This window comes from Staurois parvus, unplaced genomic scaffold (genome assembly GCF_062004578.1).
Source record: "Staurois parvus isolate SC_StPar_1 unplaced genomic scaffold, SC_StPar_1.0 ptg000001l, whole genome shotgun sequence".
Taxonomy (NCBI): Eukaryota; Metazoa; Chordata; class Amphibia; order Anura; family Ranidae; genus Staurois; species Staurois parvus.
Window position 1 is genome coordinate 6,589,612 of NW_028317797.1, and position 23,603 is coordinate 6,613,214.

The 23,603-nt window shown below is 41.4% G+C and overlaps 1 protein-coding gene across 2 annotated transcripts in view; it reads left to right on the forward strand.

Moving 5' to 3' along the window:
- Positions 1–23,603, forward strand: part of KIF16B (kinesin family member 16B) — a 273,891-nt gene that overhangs the window by 62,164 nt on the left and 188,124 nt on the right. For both annotated transcript variants that reach the window (XM_089691598.1, XM_089692251.1), the window contains exons 5-9: positions 5,642–5,739; positions 9,133–9,242; positions 12,431–12,573; positions 15,031–15,199; positions 18,044–18,175. In XM_089691598.1, the coding sequence (XP_089547724.1) occupies positions 5,642–5,739; positions 9,133–9,242; positions 12,431–12,573; positions 15,031–15,199; positions 18,044–18,175 (652 nt within the window). The remainder of the gene's footprint in view (positions 1–5,641; positions 5,740–9,132; positions 9,243–12,430; positions 12,574–15,030; positions 15,200–18,043; positions 18,176–23,603) is intronic.

A 23,603-nucleotide genomic window follows, 5' to 3' on the forward strand; every position in this document is an offset into this window, starting at 1 on the left:
GGGATTGAGTCCTTGAAGGTATGCATGACAAAGCTCGCCATGAGGGGTGACAGTTGGTCCCTGGCTAAGGTCAGGGCCTGCGGCGGAATTGGTAAGTTTGCATTTTTTTTCTTTGGCCACCAGGGGGAATACACAGATAGTGTTGCCTGTGACTGCCTGATGATCTTAGTTTTCTAGCACTCTTAGCACTGAAGTGGCTCCTATGATGTGCTATGTTTCCGACCGTTAGCCAAAGGGAGCGTGCACAACAGGGTGTGCGTCCATACGGCAGGAGCGCACAAGTATGCCAGACACGCATGCATGTGCAGTAGTGGCCAGAAGAGGAAGTTGGCCATGTTATTTAGGTATGATGCTTTTTGAGCACACCTGGGCTGCTGGGCAGGCAGGCAGTCAGAGAGGAGGCTGCCCTTTCTATTAGCAGATTGCATTGAGTGTATTGCTGCCACATGCTGTATCCAGCAGGGCTGTATCCTGTGTATTTTTGATTGATTTATTACACAAGTCTAAGGTCACGAAGTGGAGTAATGTCTTCCAGGAATTGGCACAAGTATACCGCTGTTGGGTCTTGTGGAACCTAGTCGGAGTTCCTCTGTGAAATCTGAAAGGCCAGGGGTGACAGGTCAATCTGAGCCACTGCGTTTGTCCGGCTTTGTTGCTACTACTGGTGTGTCCGCTTCGGTGTACATAGCCAAGGACAAACTTGCATCAGCCTTAGGATTGGAGGATATGATCGCAGGGGTGATTGTGATTAGGTAAGAAGCAGAAGAGATCCCCGTCTTTGAATCCACCGGTCCTTGAACAGGAATGTGTGGAACCTGAGGATGAAGAGGCAGTGAAAGATCTTGAGGAAGGTCAGGCAGTTGATTCTGTGTCTGAAAGGTCACAGCCTGAAGAAAAAAGAAAAACAGGCTGTCTCTGCTTCTCAATCACAGAGGTTTGTGGTTCAGGGCCTTACTAATATGGTCCGTTCTGGTTTTAGGCTACCCCCTGTGGAAACCCCTGGGGTCACTTACTCTTCTTTTGGGTTAATTGAAACCACCATAGAGTACTCAGGCCTTTCCAGTACATCCTCTTCTGGAACAAATTATGCATGCTGACTGGGATCACCCAGACAAGGTTTTTGCCTCACCTAAAGGATTTTCTCTCCTAAACCCCATGGGGGAGAAATTTGTTAAAAAGTGAGGCATGCCAGTAAAAGTAGCTGTTGACACAGCTGTTTGTCCCTGAATAAGTATTCAACATGTCCTGTGGCTAATGTCCAGGTTTTTTTCCCTCTAACAGAGTCTGCCACGCAGCCGACATTGGCGGCTATTGGCATTTGTAATAATCTGAGCTACTGTGTCAAGAAGTTGATTAGACCGTCAGGTAGACGATTTGGCAGACTTGCCACAGGCCTTATATTTTGCAGTTGATGCAATCAACTATTCAATTCAGCAAATTTCTCGTAAGGCTCTTTTGCCAGTGCACATGTGCAGAGTCCTGTGGATAAAAAAGTTGGTCGGTAGAAGTGCTGTGCAAGAAGTTAATGGCGGGTTTTTCTTTTCATTGGGATCAACTGGTGAAGATCTGGACAAGTATATCCAGAAGATTTGGTGGGGGGGGGGGGAGCGTTCTCTTCTGCCCTTAATAAGGAAATCCAAGCTCCCAACTTTTAAAGGATCAAGCACTTCAGTTAAAGACCCCCCCCCCTCCTTGTTTTCTAAAGTCAAATATACCCACAAATCCGATAAAAGGAGTCTCTGTTGCAGGCACTTGACTGGCTGTTGTCCCAGGGGTTGATTGTGGATGTTTCAGCAGACAAAAGATTCCAGGGTTGTTATTGAAACCTGTTCACAGTTCTAAAGCAGAATGAGGACGTAAGGCCTATTCTAGATTTCAAGGGAGTGAACCAGTTTCTAGATGTTTGGTCTTTTCGGATGGAATCCGTCCGATCATTGGTGGCCTCATTACAAGAGGGAGGTTATTTAGCGTCCATAGATTTCAAGGATGCATATTTGCATGTGCTGATATTTCTCTCTCATCAAAAATTTCTGCATTTGGCAGTAGATGCTCTGCATTTTCAGTTCGTGGCACTACCGTTTGGGCTGGCCATGGCTCTCGAGTATTTATGGTTTTTGCTCCAGTGTTGGGGCTGCTCACAACTCTGGGAGTATCAGTCATGGGCTCTATCTGGACGATCTACTACAACTCAGTCTGTTCCAAGTTTGAGAAAAAATGTGACCCTTGTAATCCATACCCTGGTACACCTGGGCTGGGTGCTAAACTTTGAGAAACCAGCCCTGGAGCCAGTACAATGCCTGGAATATTTTGGGATGGTCCTAGACACCGTTCAGGCAAAAGTTTCTGCCTCCAAGAAAGAGCCACGCCCTGAGAGATCAGGTTCGGAATTTAAGAAGCAGAAAGTAGCCTTCGATGCCTCTCTGCATGAGATTATTGGGGAAAATGGTGTCCTCGTTCGAAGCAGTTCCCTATGCACGATTTCACTCTAGACCGTTGCAGAGGAACAATCTCTCTGTCTGGAACAAGAAGATTCCAGCACTGGATTACCACATGTCTCTGTCCCCCAGGGTACTGCGGAGCTTGAATTGGTGTTTGGAAGCCCAAAATTTGGAGAAAGGTAGATCTTTTCTGCCAGTGGTATGAAAGTTGGTAACCACCGATGCCAGCCTCTTGGGTTGGGAGGCTGTTCTAGAGGGAGCCACGGTGTAGGGGACATGGTTTCTGCAGGAAAACGTTCTACCCATCAATATTTTAGAAATTGGGATGATGCGGCTTGACCTGAGGTATTGGACAACCAGGCTTCAGGGTTGGCCAGTTAGGATTCAGTCTGATAATGCCACAATGGTGGCATACATCAGCCACCAAAGTGGTCCCAGGAGGATTTGGTACCTGAACATAGTGAAACTAGCAGTGGATGGTCCATGGCCTCTGTCGTACCAGCCAGACCTGCTCCCTCGGTGACCAATATTGCACTCTGCTTTACGGTCTCTGAATTTGATGGCATGGCTATTAAGACTAAAATCCTGAGGGACAGGGGGATATGCGATTCATCATCCCCACTATGTTGAATGCTAGAAAGCTAGTTTCCAGGAACATTTTATTACATAACTTGGAAGGCTTATATTTCCTGGTGTGAGGTCTGAAAATGGCATCCGCGGAAAAATGTGATTGGTAGGATTTTGTCTTTTTCCCAATCGAGTCTGGAAAAGAAGTTTGCTGGTACTATTAAGGGCCAGGTTTCAGCTTTGGTCATTTTTCTCTAGAGACCCATTTGCGTCTCACTCTTTGGTTTGTACTTTATTGCAAGGAGTGAAGCGTATAGTTCCTCCTGTAAGACAGCCCCTGTGTCTTTGAGACTTGAACTTGGTCTTGGCAGTATTACAGAAACCACCATTTGAGCCTATTAGGGAGATTCCATTAGTTCTTTTGATTCAGAAGGTCCTGTTTTTGGTGGCAATCACTTCTGCAAGGAGGGTGTCAAAGCTTGCAGCTCTTTCTTGTAGAGAACCGTTTTTGATTTTGCATCAGGATAAAGTGGTATTGCAGCCTCATCCATCTTTTCTTGCCAAAGGTGGTTACTAGTTTTAATTTAAATCAGCAGATTGTACTGCCTTCATTTTTTCCTTGGCCTCAGTCAGCAAGAGAAAGATCTTTGCAGGCACTAGATGTGGTACGGGCTGTAAGGGGCTTCTTGAGAATGATGGCACAAATCAGATTATTATTATTATTATTTCAGGTACTTATATAGCGCCGTCAATTTACGCAGCGCTTTACATATATATTGTACATTCACATCAGTCCCTAACCCTCAAGGGGCGATCAGATTCTTTGTTTGTCCTAGCAGATGGGCCCAGGAAAGGGCTATGGTTTAAAGAGTGTGGTCCCACCCTTTCTGGTGAGAGCACACTCTACCAGGAGTGTGGGAGCAATCTTGGGCTATCCGCCATCAGGAGTCAGTTGCTCATGTTTGCAAGGCCGCTACATGGTCTTTGTTTTATATAGTCACAAGGTTTTACTAGGTGCATGTCAGCGCCATGGAGGATTCTGCCTTTGGCTGCAGTGTAATACGAATGGTTGAATAGGTCCTTTGAGATTGATGGCAGTGGTTAGTATAGTGTCGCCCAATCCTCAGATTTTTTATTTTTATTGCTTTAGGACATCCCTCATACTCATGGTTACAGCCTGTTCTGTATCCTGTGATGTACGATAAAGAAAACTGGATTTTTTTCTACATACTTACCTGTAAAATTCATTTTTTGGAGTGCATCACGGGACACAGAGGTCCCTCTCCTCTTTCTGGAATTTCTTTGCTTGATACAAAACAAAAGTACTTTCTATGTAGGAGGGGTTATATAGGGGAGGACTTTCTCTGACTGGTCAGCCAGTGTCCATTCATCTAGGTGGCATATAACCCACATAGTCATAATAGCCTGCTCTGAGTCCTGTGACAACACTCCAAGAAATGGATTTTACAGGTAATGATGTAGAAAAAATCTAATTTTTCAGATCTGCATGTCTGTTCTGGGCCAGCCTCAAACTACTGGCAAGAGAAAGCCAGGCTAACATTATCACAGTCAAGTAAGCAATAGCAGTCTTCATATACTGTGCAATGTCTGAATAGGTTGCCTTTAACATCATATATGCAGGTTACATAGAACTTGTAGCACCGCTCTAAGCCAGTGGATAAGAAATTCTCCTTCTGGTGTTAGGATATGACAGCAGGCATCTAACCACTGATCCAGAAGTGTAAGGTGTGTAGAAATGGAGTTGGTGAGTAATGTCCACCTCCACTGAAATTTTTGTTTTGTTTTTTTATAGAGTAAGCGAGGGCCAGAACATCTGCCCAGCTTTATTGCATTGTGTATAATCTGGTCTTGTGATCTTGTGACCCTTGCGTCTTCACATTACTTGTCCTTGTGTCACTGAGACAGAAAATGAGGGGAGATTTCACTAGTGAGGACACAGGCAGCAATAAAAAAAAAAAACCCTTACAAAAGTTCTGACTCTTGACCTCTGTGGCGGGTGTTGAACTTTAAATGGTTATCCAGTCAAAACTTAAGTTCTGCAGTGAACATGTATAGGGTTTTTTATCCACTAACCATCAAGGATCCTGAAAAGGAGATCATGGCTCCATGTCCTGGTGCAGCCATAATTGGGAGCTTGAAGTAGGTGGATGACCATCAACAATAACTTCAAGAAGATAGAGGGGCTTGTTTCTCTTAAGGACAAGAGGCTGTCAACTTAGCAAAGTGAATATTGATTATCTAAGTTAATGCGATGAAGCGGTTTTCCACTCAATCATCTAATCATGCCTTGGCAAAAATCTTTTTGTAGGTATTTGGGTTTTCAAAGTGGACACCGCTCCACCTTATTCACTAGGCTTGTTGAACATTTACTTTGCTCTGTAATCACACTCTACTCCTTTAGTAAATCACCCCTAGTATGTAAATAAATCTACTTGCACCCTAATTTTTTTATTTTTTTTTGCTTTTGAAGATATACATGTGAGATTGTATATAGTTGTTGCTTAGTTGTGCACTGCAGCTCTTCAGCCTCTGCTTGAACTCTAATAATTGTGTAGTTTGAAGGATTTGCTTTTAAATTCTCCTTTCTAATCTCCTGGATTTTACTGGTACAACAGGGTGATTCTGGTCTAATACCCCGGATTTGTGAAGGATTGTTCAGTAGGATTGCTGATGTTACAAGGAGGGGTGATGCATCATTTCGTACAGAAGTAAGGTATGTTTATGGTGAATGTTTGGTAATTTAGAACAAGGTTATTGTACACAATGAGTAAAATATTTTTTTGGTGTATAAAAATGCAAATATAGTTATTGCATAGTTGTTTTACCCCACCACAACGTGATCTTGGCCTTCTTTCCACTGGCTGGTTAACAAAATTATGAAATTGGCCCCAAACAAAAATGGCAACCACCCCAAATTATAATTCGCTATTAGATTAAGGCCTCGTGCACACTGGATGTTTTTATTGCCACGTTTAGTGATGTCAGGCATTTTTTTTTTATTGTCTCCAAACTCCCCTCCATGTTAGACTGTGTCAATGCACACATAGACTTGACTTTTTTGTAAACGCACTTAAACGCGTTTATGCTATCCGCATTTAGCGCTTGAGTGTTATATCATTTCAATGGCCAGAATAAATTACTATTCTGGCCAATGAAATGAATTAATGCCCAAGCGCTTGATGGCTGTAAACGTGCCTAACGCTTGTAAAAGCGTTAGACACTTTTATAATAATCAAGCATTTTTTGGGCAAAAATGCTGCTGCCAGGAGGAAAAGCTTCTAGGAGAGTGTTCATAACCTCTGGTGTGCATGAGGCCTAAGGTGTGATTGAAAATGCTTTACACAGACAACCGTTTTCTAGCACCCCTACCAGCTAGCCAGTGTAAAAAAAAATACATAAGACAAATTACATTAAAAATTTGCATTAAAACAGGTTTTAGTTGCAGGATATTTGCAAACATAATGCCTCATCAAGTGCTTTTGAAAGCCCCCTGTGGATAGTGCAGTTCTAACTCTAATCTATCCAAGCCTCCATACATCGCTGCACTAGATTTTGCACTTTCCAGTTTTAGTAAATCAACCCCTAGGTGTTTAGCCCTGGTGCACGAGGCTCTTGCATTAAGACGGTGAAAGCCATAGGTGCACCTAGGAGCTTCTATGAGAGGCTGACAGCTGCTGTGGCTGGATGGAGCTTGTTGGTATATCTTTTGCTACCGATATTTAGGGCAGTATAGGATTGATCTATTAAAAATGGAGAGTGGAAAACCTGGTGCAGCTCTGCATAGAAACCAATCCGCTTCCAGTTTTTTTTTTTTTTTTTTTTTTTTTAATCAAAGCTTAATTGAACAAGCTGAAGTTAGAAGCTGATTGGCTACCATGCTCTCCAGTGTTATTAAATCCATTTGTGTTCATGTAGGAGTGCATCTGTCCTTCAATGTATACTGCCTTAAATAGTAGTAGAGCTCTGTGCACCATCCAGCCACTGCAGCTTTTGCTGTCAGCACTGGGGCTGGACAGCGCATTTGTTTCCTCTGAGCACATCTAAATACCAGAACCTCATACACTGGGACTAAACAGTCAGAGTGCAGGAGACCTTACCAGCCAGTGACCCAGTGGAATATACAGCTGTCTTGTACATACTATTACACCATGAATCGGCTTAGTGTTTTATCTCACTATATAACATTTTGTCTGCATTTGTGTTAAAAGAAGACTTATGGGTTTAAAAAAAAAAATCCATACTCCCCTGTATGCTGCAGCTGTCCCACGCCAGCCCTAAGACCAAAAACTAAATGATCACATGACCACTGGTTGCTCAGTTCTCATTCTGCTTGGAGCAGAGAACAGTGACTTGTGAGTCACTGCTCACCGCTCTGCTCCTCCAGTGCTGACTGGAGCACCAGGCTTGGGAGGAGGTGGGCACAGCTAGCCCTGGCTCTCAGCCTAGTGCTGAAAGGTGATTCATCTGTCAGTGAGACATCCAGGTGGATCCTGACAACATTGTCAGGATCCTATCAGAGCCTGGAGCAGCTCTTCTTTGTCGGCCTGCAGCAGGCAATTTATTTATTATTTCAGGTACTTGTATAGCGCTGTCAATTTACGCAGTGCTTTACATATATATTGTACATTCACATCAGTCCCTAACCCTCAAGAGGCGTACAATCTAAGGTCCCTAACCCACATTCATAGATACACATACTAGGGACAATTTAGACAGGAGCCAATTAACCTCCTAGCATGTCTTTGGAGTGTGGGAGGAAACCAGAGTACCCGGAGGAAACCCATGCAGGCACAGGGAGAATATGCAAACTCCAGGCAGGTAGTGCCGTGGCTGGGATTCGAACCAACGACCCTAGTACTGCCAGGCGGAAGTGCTAATCACTTAGCCACTGTGCTGCAATAACCAGCTGTCTGCTGACAGTCACAGAATGAAATTAAGGGGTATTCCTGTGACCCATCAGAGAAGCATGGCCAAAAAAATCTTTGGCCATACTTCTTTAAATTTTCATTTTTTTTCCCTGACCTTTCTGATATCAGGGACTGTTGCTCATGGCAGTCATAGGTATCAGAGTACCATTTGACATGTAGGAATGGCTCAATCACTGAAAGAGATTTATTTCTATAAATATATACACCGCTAAGGTTGAACGTGGCTGATAAGTCTCTGGGTATTTTTTTGCTGGTCACTACACAATTTCATTCATAAGTCTCTGTACTCTCCAAAAATGATTCAACAAACCAAAGAAACATATCACAAGCAGTTTGTATATTGAAATTTACATAGCAGGGATATTTGGTGGGCTGTGTCTTTCTGCCTGTTTGCCTGTTGAAAGTGGTTGAATTTGCCTAATAATTGATGTGTACGACCAGCATTACTCAAGAAGAAAAAATGTGGTCAGTTACATGGAATAGTGGCTATAGATTGCTTAGGGCGCGTTCATTTTTTTTTTTTTTTTAAACTGGGTAAATTTTTTTTGTGAAGTGTGTTTTTTTTTTTGTCTCGTTCCCCTCTCTTTCCCTCAACCCAAAAACAAAATTGAGAAACCAGATTATAACTTCACATAAATTCAAGGACCTGCCTTTACCATCATCTGCTGTGATGCAAATATTAACACTGCAAATTATACAAATCAACAAAATATACTCTACTATACTCAATTTGTCAAATTTAGCTGGTCAACCTATTTCAGCTTCTCAATGAAAAGCATATAGTTAATCATAGAAATCCAGGTAGCATGGTCTCCTGGAACAGAGGCAGTTCACCTTTTTGCAAGTTTTCAGATCTTTGTATAAGTATGTGCACTATAAGCAGGTGCCATTCATTTTTAATGACCCCCCAATGTATGTTGCACCACATCTCAATATCATGCATTGTAGTGCACTGTTTTTACAAAACATGCTGCAGGCTCGTTTTTCTATGCCTTCTGTTTTAAATAAATGGGCTGCATGAACACGCAGTTACCGTGTAACTTAATGTGTGTTAAAGCTACTCACCAGTACGAATGGCTGCCTATTATTCGTTGTACAGTACATTAGCTGATGTTTGTTTTTTATCCCTGGCACAGCTCCTTATGGCTTTCATTCTGTATTTTCTGCTTTTCATTTAGCTACCTAGAAATTTACAATGAGCGCGTGAGAGATCTGCTTCGAAGAAAGTCATCAAAAACCTTTAATTTGCGAGTTCGAGAGCATCCCAAAGAAGGCCCTTATGTTGAAGGTTAGTAATTATACATCATATTATTCAAATAGATATTATAGAAACTTTAATACAAATCTGTGTTGCACGCATTTCTGTATGCTGATCCCAAAACATCTTAGTCATTTAATAAAGCCAAGATTTTTTTTTTTCGTTTTGGATTAAGTAAGGGAGAGTTAAAACTGCTGTCAGTTTGTTTTTTGTTTGTTTTTTTGCCATCTGTGTTGCAGAGATGCCTCTTCACTTCCTGTCCCATAGCCAAAATGGGAAGTGAAAGAAAATCCCTGTATATTAAGGGAATCCCTTGGGGTCCCCCAGGTCATCAGAAATAGTGTCCCATTTGAGACCTTCCTCATCTGCTTGGGGTTACGGATTAACCTTGACAAAAGCAAAGTCTTTGCTTCGAACCCACATGCCTTTGCACATTGGCTGTCGACCTCGCCATTTTGTGTAGAGAAACAATCTATCACCTACTTGAGCATAGGGATTGAAAAGGAGCCATCTTCTTTATACCACCTCAGCTACCCATCAAGATTGTACAGGAGTTGGAAGCATGGGCAGCCTTTCCAGTTTTGCTGTTCTGGCGATGCCACCTTTTTTAGAATGGTATCATTCGCTAGACTACTCTACCTGATGCAAACTATTCCCATCCTCTTAAAATACTTGGATGTACAGTAAATCCGCTCCTCTCTTTTGGCTTTCCTGTGGCGTAAAAAGAAGCCCTGCATTGCCCTTCAAAAACTGTGCTCTCCCTAAGATCGAATGTGGAGCGGGTCTGCCAACATTAGGTTCTACAATTTATCATGCTTACTAAGACAGGGTCTAGAGTGGTTATTGGGACAGTTACGCTAGAGGGTGCCCTGTTGTCCCTGTTCAACCTCCTGGATTTTCTTCATTCTAGGCTGAAATCTCTTCTTAGTACTTAGAGATCCAATATTTTGATCAGAGACACTTTTATAACCTGGAGGGAAGTGCGGAGACGTTTTTGCCCTCAGCTTTCACTCGTTTCTTACCCATTCGAGCCCCTCCCATCAAAGGAGCATAAAGCATTTCACTAATGGACACTCAACAGCCTTACCACATTTGAAGCAATCTATGATTGTGGCCCAGGCACTTTCAAATCATTTGCGGATTTGTCTACCAAGTACTCCCTCCCTGGATTCCAAATTTTCCACTACCATCATTTACTCAGCTACCTTAAAACCTGCTTTGGCCCTCAACAAGAACCTCTGCAGCAATCTTTTATCAAGGTAGTACTACACCGTGATAAATACTCCATATCCAACCTCTACTCCCATCTCATCACTCATCAAAAAACGAAATATCACCTTGCTCCTTTTTAAACCTTTGATCTAAGTCCTCAGCTGTGACAATGCTTCTGAATTGTTGCTTATTAGCAAAAAAAACATTTGCCAGCTTGTAATCTGTGAAACCTGGCAAGAAACCCAATTTAAATTTGTACATCGTGCCTACTATTCGTTTAGTATCAATAAGGCAGAACCATCACATTCAAGCTGCTCATGGTGCTCTATACCTCGAACCGCTCTACTCCACTATCTTTGGAAATGCCCGTGGATATCAACATTCTGAGACAAAGTCTTCGCATATATAGCTAAAGTTCATATGGGGAAAGTCCTGAAGGGCTCTATGCGTTGTATCTTCGGATACATAAATTGAATAGATGGTTTGGCTGAGCCCTCACATTATGTTGTCAAATATACATACAGTATACACATTACAATCTGACTGTTGTAAAATCAACTTTAAACTTAACAAAACTATGTACTTACCTAAACTATTAATTTGTATCCAGTCAGGAAGGCCCTTGCACTATGCCAGTGGACTCCAAACTGTGGCTTGTGGGCCAGATGTGACTTTGTGCTGGTTTTTATGTGGCTCTTGGAGCACTTTTCCTCCCACTGCTGCAAGGCACTGTTTCAACTACTGAACACCAACAGTGTGGCATAATTTCTGCCACTGACACTTATGATGGGGCATCATAAGTGTCACATTGATACCAATGACGGGGCACTATTACTCCTACTAATATGAAAAATGGCGCACTATCAATAGCGCATTATTCCTCCTACTAATGCCACAGATGGAGTTATATTCCTCCTACTAATACCACAGATGGAGTTATATTCCCCCTACTAATACCACTAATGTAGCACTATTCCTCATACTAATACCAATTATGGGGCACTGTTCCTTCTACTTATACCAATGATGGGGCACTATTCCTCCAGCTAATACCAAGATTGGGGCACTATTCCTCCTACTAATACAAATGATGGGGCACTATTCCCCAGTATGTGCTATGTAATTGTTTCACTTCCATTGACCACCAAGCTTGAGCCACTGTTTACTTCCACTGATACCAGAAAATGTTCTGCTGCCACTGGCCACAATCCAGCCCTCCTAGAGTGTGAAGGACAGTAAGCTAGGCCTTTGCACTACACAATTGTTATTAGATCTAAGGGAGGATTATAATGTGTGCAATTGGCCTAAAGAAGATTGTACAAACAGCTTCTAATGCACGTGGCTCATTCACACCAGAGTGCAAGCAATAATGCGTAATGCAGTTAGGTGTAGTTTAGACAGCTGTTTATGAAAGATTTTATATGCATTGACCTAACGAATTAGAATGCAAGTAATTTTTTTCCCAATGAATTTATAGTGCAACACAATGGGGTTGATTTTCTGAAACCGGAAAGTGCAAAATCTGGTGCAGCTCTGCATAGAAACCAATCAGCTTTCTGATTTTTTTTTTTTGTTAAATCTTAATTGAACAAGCTGAAGTTAGAATCTGGCTAACTTGTACAACTGCACCAGATTTCGCGCTCTCCAGTTTTAGTAAATTAACCCAGGTACTTGTTTGGAAATGGGTCCATTTAACCAATATTGTTTGTTTTGTTTTTTTGTTTTTTGTTTTGTTTTTTTCATGCCCATGCATTTTGCCTATATTGGTAAATTAAACATAGAGCATAGCAACACAGTTGGTGTAAGTGAGCCGGTTGGGGCAGCTTGTGTACTGTGTTTTGCTTGTTCCCAATCTTCTTTTGTCCTTGACAATTTGGGAGACGCTACTTTAGAACACATATAGAATATGCCAGTCACACTATTGTTTGGCTCTGATTAAAGCATAAACATTACAGAATAGTGTAGATGTTGACTATGGCATTTTCCATTTCCTGTCATATTTGCAGACTTGTCAAAGCACTTAGTTCAGAATTACAGTGACGTGGAGGAGTTAATGGATGCTGGGAACATTAACAGGACCACAGCTGCCACCGGAATGAATGATGTGAGCAGTCGATCGCACGCCATCTTTACCATCAACTTCACTCAGGTAGGCGTTGCGCCTGACTGCCTCTGTTTCTGCTAATAAGTAGAATTTTTGTATCGTGGTGCTAAGTCGTGTTCAGACACCAGAATCAGGATTACAACCATTCTTATTGAACATGCTGTGGGGGAACATAATCTGAAAAGTGTTCTCTAATAGTTTTCTGAAGTTATCTGAATGTTCCTAACCCTTAAAATAAAAGCGTTTCTTGTCAATATATGCACATGGAGACATCTGATTGGCCCACAGCACTGCCCCTTCCCTTCCCAGTCTGAGTGCTGCGGCATGTTAGTTGCATTTAGCAATATATTTGATTATGTTCTAATAATAAATACATGAATTGTTTTATTTATAGCTACCTGAAAATTTACCCAATGCAGTTCATCATAACAACCCTTTTAAGCAAGAGTTTGGCCCCCTGTCATGCTTTTATTGGTTTCTGTGTTTCTGGAAACTATTATTTTTGTCTCCAGAACAAGAGGTACAAAATCTAGGTGAATGGTGGTCACCTTTCTTGATATAGGGGGCTTCAAGTGCAGCCCCCAAAGGGCCACACATAATATTAAAGAACGTAACATTACAGAACGCCATGAGACTGCAGCCATGTGACAAGGGATGGTTAGAGAATACCAGCATGCTATAGGATTTGTTGGAGACTGGGAACACGCTATTTTTGGAAACTCGGAACGTGCCTCTGAAAGTGTTTAAAGACCTGAGACACATTATATGAGATTGCTAGAGATCACTGCTATTTACAGAGTAATAGGAAACACAGATTAACATATGTAGGGTGCTCGGGGGCTGCACTAAAAGTATCAAAAGGCCATGGGTTGGAACAAGGACCTATTCCAGTGACAACTGTATAAGAGAAATAGATAACATATGCCTCTGATTGTTATAGGTGTCCAGGTCAATAAATCACCAGGGACAATGTTTACCAAACTTTAAGTGGATTTCCCCACCCCCCCCCCCCCCTTTTTTTTTTTTTTTTTTTTTTTTTTTTTTGTTTACCCCTGCTTACCTGCTTGCGGGTCCTGCATATCTCACTCACCCACTGGTACCAGCATTGTCATGCTGAGATCTGCTCCTTTTCTGTCCCCCTGTCGGTCCTGCACTGCCATCTTCGGTGACATCATCGGAAAGCTGCCGGCTCTTCTAAGTTCAGCCAGTGGCTTCCCAATGGTTTGCAGCCATGCTAGAGAATACCAACATGTGCTATAAGTTTTGTTGGAGATTGTGAGCACACTATAATAGTTGTTGGAAACTGGGGACATGCCTCAGAAAGTGTTTAAAGACTGGAGACACATTATATGAGACTGCTAGAGATCACTGCTATTTACAGGGCAATAGGAAACACAGATTAATGTATGTAGGGTCCTCAAGGGCTGCACAAAAAGTGTCAAAGGGATACAGGTTGGGCAACAGGGACCTAGGTCTTCCACTTGGAACACCTGTTCCAGTGACAACTGTAAAAGCAATATAGAACATCTGCCTCTAATTGTTACAAGTGTCCACTTTAGTAAAACACAAGGGACAATGTTTACTAAGTTTAAAGTAGATCTCCACCCCACCCCATTTTTTTTTTTCCACCCTTGCTTACCTGGTTGCCGATCTGGAACTTTTGAGGTACTTACCCGCGTAGTGAATCCAGTGTTGTCCTGCTGAGAGCCACTTCTTTTCTGCCCCCTGTTTGGTCCCACACCACTATCTTCTTTGGTGATGTCATTGGGAAGCTGCCAGCGCTTCCAGGTTCAGCTGGTGGCTTTCCATTCTGAAATTGGGACTGATTGGCCCATAAACAACTGTAAATTATTCCTAATCCGCGTGTATCTCTAAACCATCCTCGGATGCATGGCTGTACAGCCATGTTCCTGCTTCGGTCCAGTCATGTGATCTCTCCTGTGTCAGCCAGCAGTAGCTGCAGAGGAGAGGAGACGGCGCTCAACAATTGCTGGGAATGCCTGAGAGCAGCGACATCACCCATAGGCTCCCATGGTGCAGCGATTTCAATGCTCCCTCCTCTCCCCTTCAGCAGTCGTTTGCTGACATGGGAGCTGACTCATGTGACTGGACTGGAGCTGGCTGAAAATAGGTAAGTAACATACATATTTTATTACACAGGTAAGTCACCATAGGTGTTAGGAGAGGGGAGGTAGCATTTTTAAGCCTAGTTAGGATTTAGCTGGAATTCAATTTAAAAGATAGAAGGGATGGGCAGCACTCATGATTCCTATCCTTTCCATTTGCAGTACACAATTTCTTCTCTAATTATAGGCGCAGCTTAAGTTATAGTTTGTACATATGACAGTTAGCGAAGCCTGCAGGATATGGTAATTTAATCAAGTGAAATTCCCCTCAAACGTAAGTTATTGTCTTGTAATTTACCACTTGTGTCACTTTCCGCACTGGTAGTTCTATGCCAACCAGTTATTTTAATTTGTCTAATTTGTTGCTTTCCACCAGGCTAAATTTGATGCTGAAATGCCTTGTGAGACAGTAAGCAAGATTCATTTAGTGGATCTGGCTGGAAGTGAGAGAGCTGATGCTACCGGCGCAACTGGCGTGCGACTTAAAGAAGGAGGAAACATTAATAAATCTCTTGTAACTCTGGGAAATGTAATTTCTGCCTTAGGTATGCTGCTATGTTTTATATTCTTAAAGTCACAGTCACAATTGTGATCATATTTCATGTTACATCCATATTTAGGGTGTAAAATGAAATATGGTCAGCATACACCACACACCTGCTGCCCCCAACCCCACTGACTGAATGAAGAAAAAAAAAACGTGTGTACCCAATTTAACCCATTTACATCTCCCTCCCCGTAAGCCTCCCCACTAAATATAGTTATTTAATACCTGCTCTGAAGATACTGAGCTTCCTCCAGCGGTAAGTCACCTGACCACTACCAAGGCTTTGGTTACATGGTGTTTGTGCTCCGGGTTTCTATGAAAACACTGTTCTTCACTTCACACAATCAAGAATAACTGGAAGGGCCTTCAAACCTTTCTTTTTTAAAATGTTTTAATTTAATATTCCAGAATCCCCGGTGACTCAAAATTATACAGACCAAACCACCGCTAAAAGAACTACCATGGAGGATCCAATGTAAACACAAAATTACTTTTATCAAAAGATAATTAAAGAAGTTCACCTTGTTTATCTGCAAAAAGATTATTATTATTATACAGGGTTTATATACAGTTTACGAAGCACTTTACAACATAAAGGGAGACCATACAGCAAAAATACAAATTCAAAACAGGATAGTTAGGTGGACCCTGTTCCTGGAAGCTTACAATCTAATTGGGAGTGGCTGGTGCAACAAAAGGTAATAATTGTGGGGGATGAACTCGTGGGAGAAATTTAAAAGATTTATTTATTGCCTGAAAGCTGGATAGGCTTCCCTGAAGAGATACGTTTTCAGGGATCACCTAAATGTGCACAGAGTAGGAGATGGCCCAGACAGATTGGAGAAGGGAGTTCCAGAGGATGGGATAGGCTCTGGAGAAGTCCTGTCAATGTTTTGAATATTAACCTTTGGGCATTGAGAAGCCAGTGGAGGGATGAGTAAAGAGGGGTGGCAGACACTGAATGGTTGGTAAGGTGGATGAGTCTGGCAGCAACATTCATGATAGACTGAAGAGGGAATAGCCTGCGAAGAGGTAGGCCTATGAGGAGGGAGTTACAGTAGTCAAGTTGAGAGATAACAAGGAAGTGAATAAGTTGCTTAGTGGTTTCAACTGTTAAAAAGGGGTGTATTTTGGAGATTTTACAGAGGTGAAGTCTACAAGATTTGGACAGCGATTAAATTTGGGGTTGAAAGGACAGGTCAGAGTCCAGGATTACACCTAGCACCCTGGCATGAGGGGAGGCATGATAGTTGTATTGTTTATCCTGGAGAAGTCAGGGGAGAGAGCACAGGCTGGAGGCAATAACACAAGCTCAGTTTTACAAAGAATGAGTTTGAGGAAGTGGTGCAACATCCATGCTGATATGTCAGTTAATAAGTTAATGCGAGAGGAGACTGAAGGAAAGAGGTTGGGAGTAGAGAGATATATTGGGGTGTCATCAACATAGATATGGTACTGGAAGCCATCAGAGATTTATCAAGTGACCAAGGGAGGAGGTGTAGATGGAGAAGAGGAGAGTGCCAAGGACAAAACCTTCAGGGACCCCTACAGAAAGAGGAAGTGGAGAGGAGGAGACAGAGTTGTAGATAACACTGAAAGAGCGCTGTGATAGGTAGGAGGAGAACCAGGAGAGAGCAGAGTCTTGAAGGCCCAGAGAGTTGAGTTTTTTGAGGGGATGGTCAACAGTACCAAAGGACACAGAGGTGTCTGGTAGCATGAGTATGGAGTAGTGGCCATTAGTTTGCATTTATTTATTTTTTTATATAAAGGTGAACTTGTCCTTTAACTCACAGCCATAAAGTAAAAAATGTCCCTTTTATTACATACACAAATATAGATGAAAGCATACCAGTGGTATCCTTTTAAAACATAACCCACCATGCCATGTGTGGGACCCTGTTATAACATATAGGGGTTATTCACAATGGCAGAAAAAAATGGTGCGTTTTAGATATATATTTCTGCATTAAAGAAAAATTCTTGCTTGCAGGGCTAGCGCTCATTCACACAGTAAAAAAAAAAAATGCGTTTAGACGCACATTTTTTGCATGAAAGAAAGATCCTGTGTAAAATACATAGCTAAAGCACTTCCGTTTTTGTGCATACATGAGTAAAATCTGCAGAACTATGCGTGAAAAATCTGCAGCTGTGTCCTACTTTTTTGTGAATGGCTAAACACAGTGCACACTTTTGTATGTAGACAGAATTGTGTGTATTAGGTCATTGATTACTAAAATGCTGTGCTTAGATGTGCACAAAACATTTATCTGCCGTTTTTTTTTTTTTTTTTTTTTTTGTTTTTTTTGCCCGTGTGAATGAGCCCATAAAATATGTTCTTGATTTCATTGATATGAGTTAATTATATCTTGATAAAAATAATTTGGTGTTTATATTGGATCCTTCATGCTAGCATATTTAGCAGTGGTTTGACATTTTCTGTTTTTGGTCTCCCTTCAGTTATGACCACTCTTTTTATGAATTAGTCAGGTGATATACTACCTGAGGGAGCCTAAAACAGTAGGTTATCCAGGCCAGGTCCCTGTTTAGTCAACATATGTCTTTAGGGCAGTGGAGGGGGGGGGGGGGGCAAAAGGGTGTAAAACAGGATAGTCAACATTGTGAGCCACAACAGGTACCCTTTCATGCTGACATTGCCTCCCACAGTTTCCATTTCACTGTTAGTGTTTTGCAGCTTTGACATATAATATACCTTGCTGTGGTCCATTTAAAAGTTTAAATTATGTTGTCGACTTTATGACTGTAAAAATGCAGAGAATATCCTGGAGGGAAAAGTGAAGCCTATTCCTTAAAATGATTTTCGCCTTTTCTTCTTCATTCTCAGCTGATTTATCTCAGGATGCAACCAACCATCTTGCGAAGAAAAAGCAAGTGTTCGTGCCTTACCGGGATTCTGTTCTGACTTGGCTGTTAAAAGATAGCCTGGGAGGAAACGCTAAAACTATAATGATTGCCAGTAAGCTTTTAGTACTCCTGTATTTTTTAATCACTGCTTTATATGCTCAGATGTACTGTGCCACTCTGTATTTTTCTACTTAAAGATGCAGAAAACATTCAGATGAAAATGGCTAATTAAAGGATAGCTTTGATCCAACCCTCCCCCCCCCCCCCCATAGATCTATAGTGGGGCTATAGTAGTTATTGGTGCTGTTTCACCAAAATTGGAGAGTGCAAAATCTGAAAACCTGAAAGCTGACTGGTTTCTATGCAGAGCTGCACCAGATTTTGAACACTCCAGTTTTAATAAATCAACCCCATTGTATCCATGTAGAATATTTTCCTTTTCTTTTTGGTAATTCTTATTTCTGTGATTATATCCATGCTTCCGTATATAATTGCTCTACTCCAGACAGAGTGACACCATTTTTCTGATAAGGCTGCCACGTGACAGCGCAAGTGTCAAACGCCAGATCAGATTTCAAAATTCACGCTGTAGGTACCCCTGTTGGCACCATGCAGCTCAACAAAAGTTGATTGAACCTTTCCTGAAGGAACTGGGTGGTGAATATTGCTATGTCCAATCAGAGGCAGGCACTGTGCGGGCATTCTGACAGCTGGTGGCTGCAGCTGTCAGTATACAATAGCCTGCAGTGGGAGATTCATTCTCGCAGACGGAACCAAAGAAATCTATGCTTGTATAGCCAGTTTTAATCTTTGTTCTGCTAGATATGGGGGGGGGGGGTAATAGTAAGTTTCTAGGTACTTTTTATTAGCAGTATTTAAAGTATAAGGGGAACATATATATTTTTTTTATTTGGATTTTGGACAGTGTGGAGATAGGTGTTTTAACCTATTAGGTTTTTATTGCTGTCTATGTACCCATTAAGGAGATTCACCCTCTCCTGTTTGTCCTGTTTACCGTTATCCTTGAAGGTGAAAGTAAAAGAAAATCCCAAATTTTGGGTTGTCCCCTGAAAAGGGGAAATCTTCCAACAGGGATACTAGTTCTGGTGACCTGGGGGGGCCACTTCCTGTTTTGGCTATCAGACAGGAAGTGAAGGTAAATCTCCCAAATGGGACACAGATGGAATTTTTTCTTAGTGGGGTTAAAACCCTCCCTTGCTCTATCCAAAAAAAAAAAAAAAAAGTTTTGCCTATATTTCTACTTTGAAAATATGTTTAATGATTTAAATGAATACATAACTGGATTAAAATGTATTTTTGTATTTAACTGGAGTTCAATTTTAAATCTGTAAAATAGGCACGCAAAGTTGAGTGTTATTTATTACCTATTAAAATTGTGTCAAAGCAGAACTGAATTCAAGCAATGAAGATTTAAATGTAGACCAAAATATAAGTACCGCTCAAATGCTTCTATCACTGATATCTGACAACATGACGTGTAATGAGCCGGTGGAGAATGTACAAAACAGCTTGTCAGGCTTCAATATGCTACAGAAAAATGGAGGCCAATTGCACTCAGGACGCTGACTCACTGTGACCAAAACTGAATCAGGCAATATGGGATATCTTCAGCTCTGCTCTTCACCCGCAGGAGAGATTCCTCAGATGCGTGTATGCCCCCACAGTGAGACCTCTCCTGCGGGTGGAGAGCAGAGTGCAAAATCTGAAGCAGCTCTGGATAGAAACCAATCGGCTTCCTGTTTTTTTTTTTTATCAAAGTTTAATTGAATAAGCTGAAGTTAGAAGCTGAGTGGCTAACGTGCCCGCCAGATTTAGCACTCTCCAGTATTAGTAAATCAACCCCCAATGAGTCAACGTCCTGATTGCAATTGGCCACCTTTTTTCTGTAGCAATAAATTTTTGCAGTTTTGGACAACATCTAGAAGTGTTACTTGTACCAAAGAAATTCCCTGAAAGTCATATTTCTTGTCTGAAATTCCTCAAGACGAATAGCAGTGCGCTTTCTGGTATGTGTGTGCCTAGGCACTCCGTATGGCTGTATATCAGCAGTGTGAGGTCTTTGGCACTGCTGCCATTCACTTCTGGTCTCAGGAGATTTGGAGTGAGATTTGATAATGTTACGATTGTGCTGCTCACTGTTCTCCTTGCTGGAGGCTCTGATGTGAGCAAGCAAAGCTCTGCCTACACCAAGATGGACACCACCACACATAGACACAGTGCAGAACATAATAAGTCAATACTGAGGAAAAGATCAGCTGCAGGGAGACCACAAGTAATGCTGGCGAATAATCCTTTGCCTTTTCCTGCCTGCCTCCTTTTATGCACTTCTTCCAGGGTATACTGTATGCACAATTAGACAAGTGAGTATTTTGACCAAATAATTTTTATGCATATTGTCCATCTCCAAGCTGTATAAACCTGAATGCTTATTGGATTTAAGCATATCAGGTGATGTGTGTTTGTGTAATGAGGGAGCGTGCGGTCTAAGGAGATTAACACCCTATATCAAGGTGTGCATAATTATTAGGCAGCTTCTTTTCCTCAAGCAAAATGGGCCATAAAAGAGATTTAACTGACTCTGAAAAATCAATAAGTGTAAAAAGTCTTTCAGATGGATGCAGCACTCTTGAAATTGCTAAGATATTGGGGCTTGATCACAGAACCCTCAAACGTTTTGTTGCAAACAGTCAACAGGGTCACAAAAAAATATGTTGAGAAAAAAAGGCACATTACCTGCCAAAGATTTGAGAAGAATGAAATGTGAAGCTACCAGGAGCCCATTATCCTCCAGTGCTGTCGTACTTCTGGGCACTCCAGGTAGGTTGTAGTTCTGGAATATAAGGTGTTCAGTCCTCAGAGACATGGCTAAAGTAAGGAAGGCTGAAACCCGGCCACCACTGAACAAGACACATAAGTTGAAACATCAAGACTGGGCCAAGAAATATCTGAAGACAAATTTTTCAAAAGTTTTATGGACTGCTGAGATAAGCGTAACTCTTGATGGACCAGATGGATGGGCCTGTGGCTGGATCAGAACTGGGCACAGAGCTCTACTTCGACTGAGACGCCGGCAAGGTAGAGGTTGGGTACTGTTACAGGCTGGTAATATTAAAGATGAGCTAGCTGAACCTTTTCAGATTGAAGATGGACTCAAAGTCAACTTCCAAAGCTACTGCCAGTTTTTAGAAGACACTTTCTTCAAGCATTGGTACAGAAAAAAGTCTGCATTCTTTCAAGAAGACAATGATATTTATACAGGACAATGCTCCATTGCATGCACCAACGTATTCCACTGTGTGGCTAGCCAGTAAAGGCCTTAAAGTAATAATGACATGGCCTCCTTCCTCACCTGACCTAAGCCCTTATTAGAACTTGTAGGCCCTTCTTAAACAGGAGATTTATTGTGAAGGAAAACAGTACAGCTCTCTGAACAGTGTCTGGGAGGCTGTGGTTGCTGCTGCACAAAGAGTTGATTGTCAACCGATCAAGAAACCAGCAGACTCCATGATTGGAAGCCTTATGACTGTTATTGAAAAGAAGGGTGGCTATATTAGTCACGAATATTTTTGTTTTCTTTTTTTACGTATCAGAAACATTTATTTGTACATTCTGAATATTGAGTTGTTTGTTTATTTTTCTCACTTTAACAGATGAAAATAAACAAGTGAGTTGGGAAAATTTTCATTTAGTTGCATAATAGTTCTGCCCAATAATTGTGCACACATAGCTAGTCTCCTATGAAAGCCAAAACCTCACTTTTCCTTTAAGTTTTCAGGTTTGAGGTTTATTAACATTTTTTTGATTGACTGAGAGCACTGTAGTTGTTCAATAATGAAATTAATCCTGAAAAATACAACTTGCCTAATAATTGTGCATACAGTATACGTTTTCAATTTAAATGTACCTCCTTACCTTTTGCAAATCAGATTATAGCCAGAAAAATGGACAGTAAATGACTACAGGGTAAAAAAAAAAAAATGTTTTTGCAAATTAGTTAAGTGATACGGTTTGTTGCATGCATTTGGAACATATGTGGAAGCCACAAACCGCTATCCACAACATTCTGAAAGTGCAATTCCCAGCCCTTCAGAAAAGCATCGGGGTGAATGACAGGCATCTGCAGACCAGTGGGATCTGAACAGAGGAAGGGGTGAGCTGCTCTGTTAATTTATAACAAGCAACAGTGCAACATGGAGGGAATATTTACTACAGATGCACCAATGCAGACATATTAGCCAACATCCACTTTTGTTAATTAGCAAATGAAGACTGAAATTTAAGGGGATGTGCAGTAGATTTGTGCATAACGTATTTATTTTGATCAGGATGTGAAAAAAAAAACACATTTTTTAAAAATATTTGTATTCAGTGAATTATATTAATATGTTGCTTTTAATTTTTCCAGCCAGCAGTTAAAGCTTAGGCACCTTTCGCATCTCTATCTTTTTTTAAAGTCTGCTGACAAAGACCCTTTGTTTACCACCTCGTAGTCCAGGCTTCAAGTTGCACATTTATTATTTTTTCTGATGGTACAGGTCTCAAACTAGTGATCAGGAACCAATCAATGAGGTTCCTAATCAGTTCACCATGATCTCTCCCTCTCACTATCCCCCCACCTCCCTCTTTTCTCTCTTCATAGCAAAAAGTATGTAATAAAAGAATATAATCTGTAAAAAATAAAATAAAAAAATAAAAAAGTTTGATTGAAAACAAGGGCATTTGGGTTATTTATCTTCCACTCAGATCAATTATTTAAACTATCCAAGACAACAATTGAAAGTTGCCATTGTTGTTTTTAGGCGTTGCAACTCCTAACCCACACTTAGCAGTAAAGATAGAGTGAGGAATATAATCCTTTAATTTTTACCTTTAAAGACAATGTAACAGTGACACATGCACATCAACAGAACGCTTTGAACCCTTTGGAAATTTCCAGTTGGGTTGAGCAATGCTCGTAGCCTTTATAGAGAAAAGAGAGTGATTGCATCGCTTCATGAGTCAGGAGAAATGTTTCTGCAATATGAACAAGGTTACACATATCCTTCCTCACTTGCCATTCATGGTAAAAGATTTACCCCAATCTCATACCACCCTAAGGGTTTCCAGTTGCATGATAAGCTGCTGTTCTTTCCTAAAGCCAAATTCTATGTAAGCAGCTAAATACCCCTAAAAACTTGTATGAGAGCTGTCTTAAGTCCTGTTCACATCAGAACGTGGTGCAGGAAACCCACGTTCCCTGCAAATTTCCTGCACCGCGTTCAAAACACTCCACAGTTGCATGTGACAATTTTAAGTTAACACCCCAAACACAGATCGCAAACACAAAGTGTTTGCCTGTACCAGATCGCATGATACTTAAGTTCTTTTGCAGTGAGTCTCCAAAGGTATTGCATGTACTACTTCTGGTGTGATCCAGTGCAATTTGAGCCTATTAAAAATGAATGTGCTCAAACTGAAGTGCATGTGAATCGCACAGGAACACTCAGCATGTTCCTGTGCGATTCCTAGCATAAACTGGC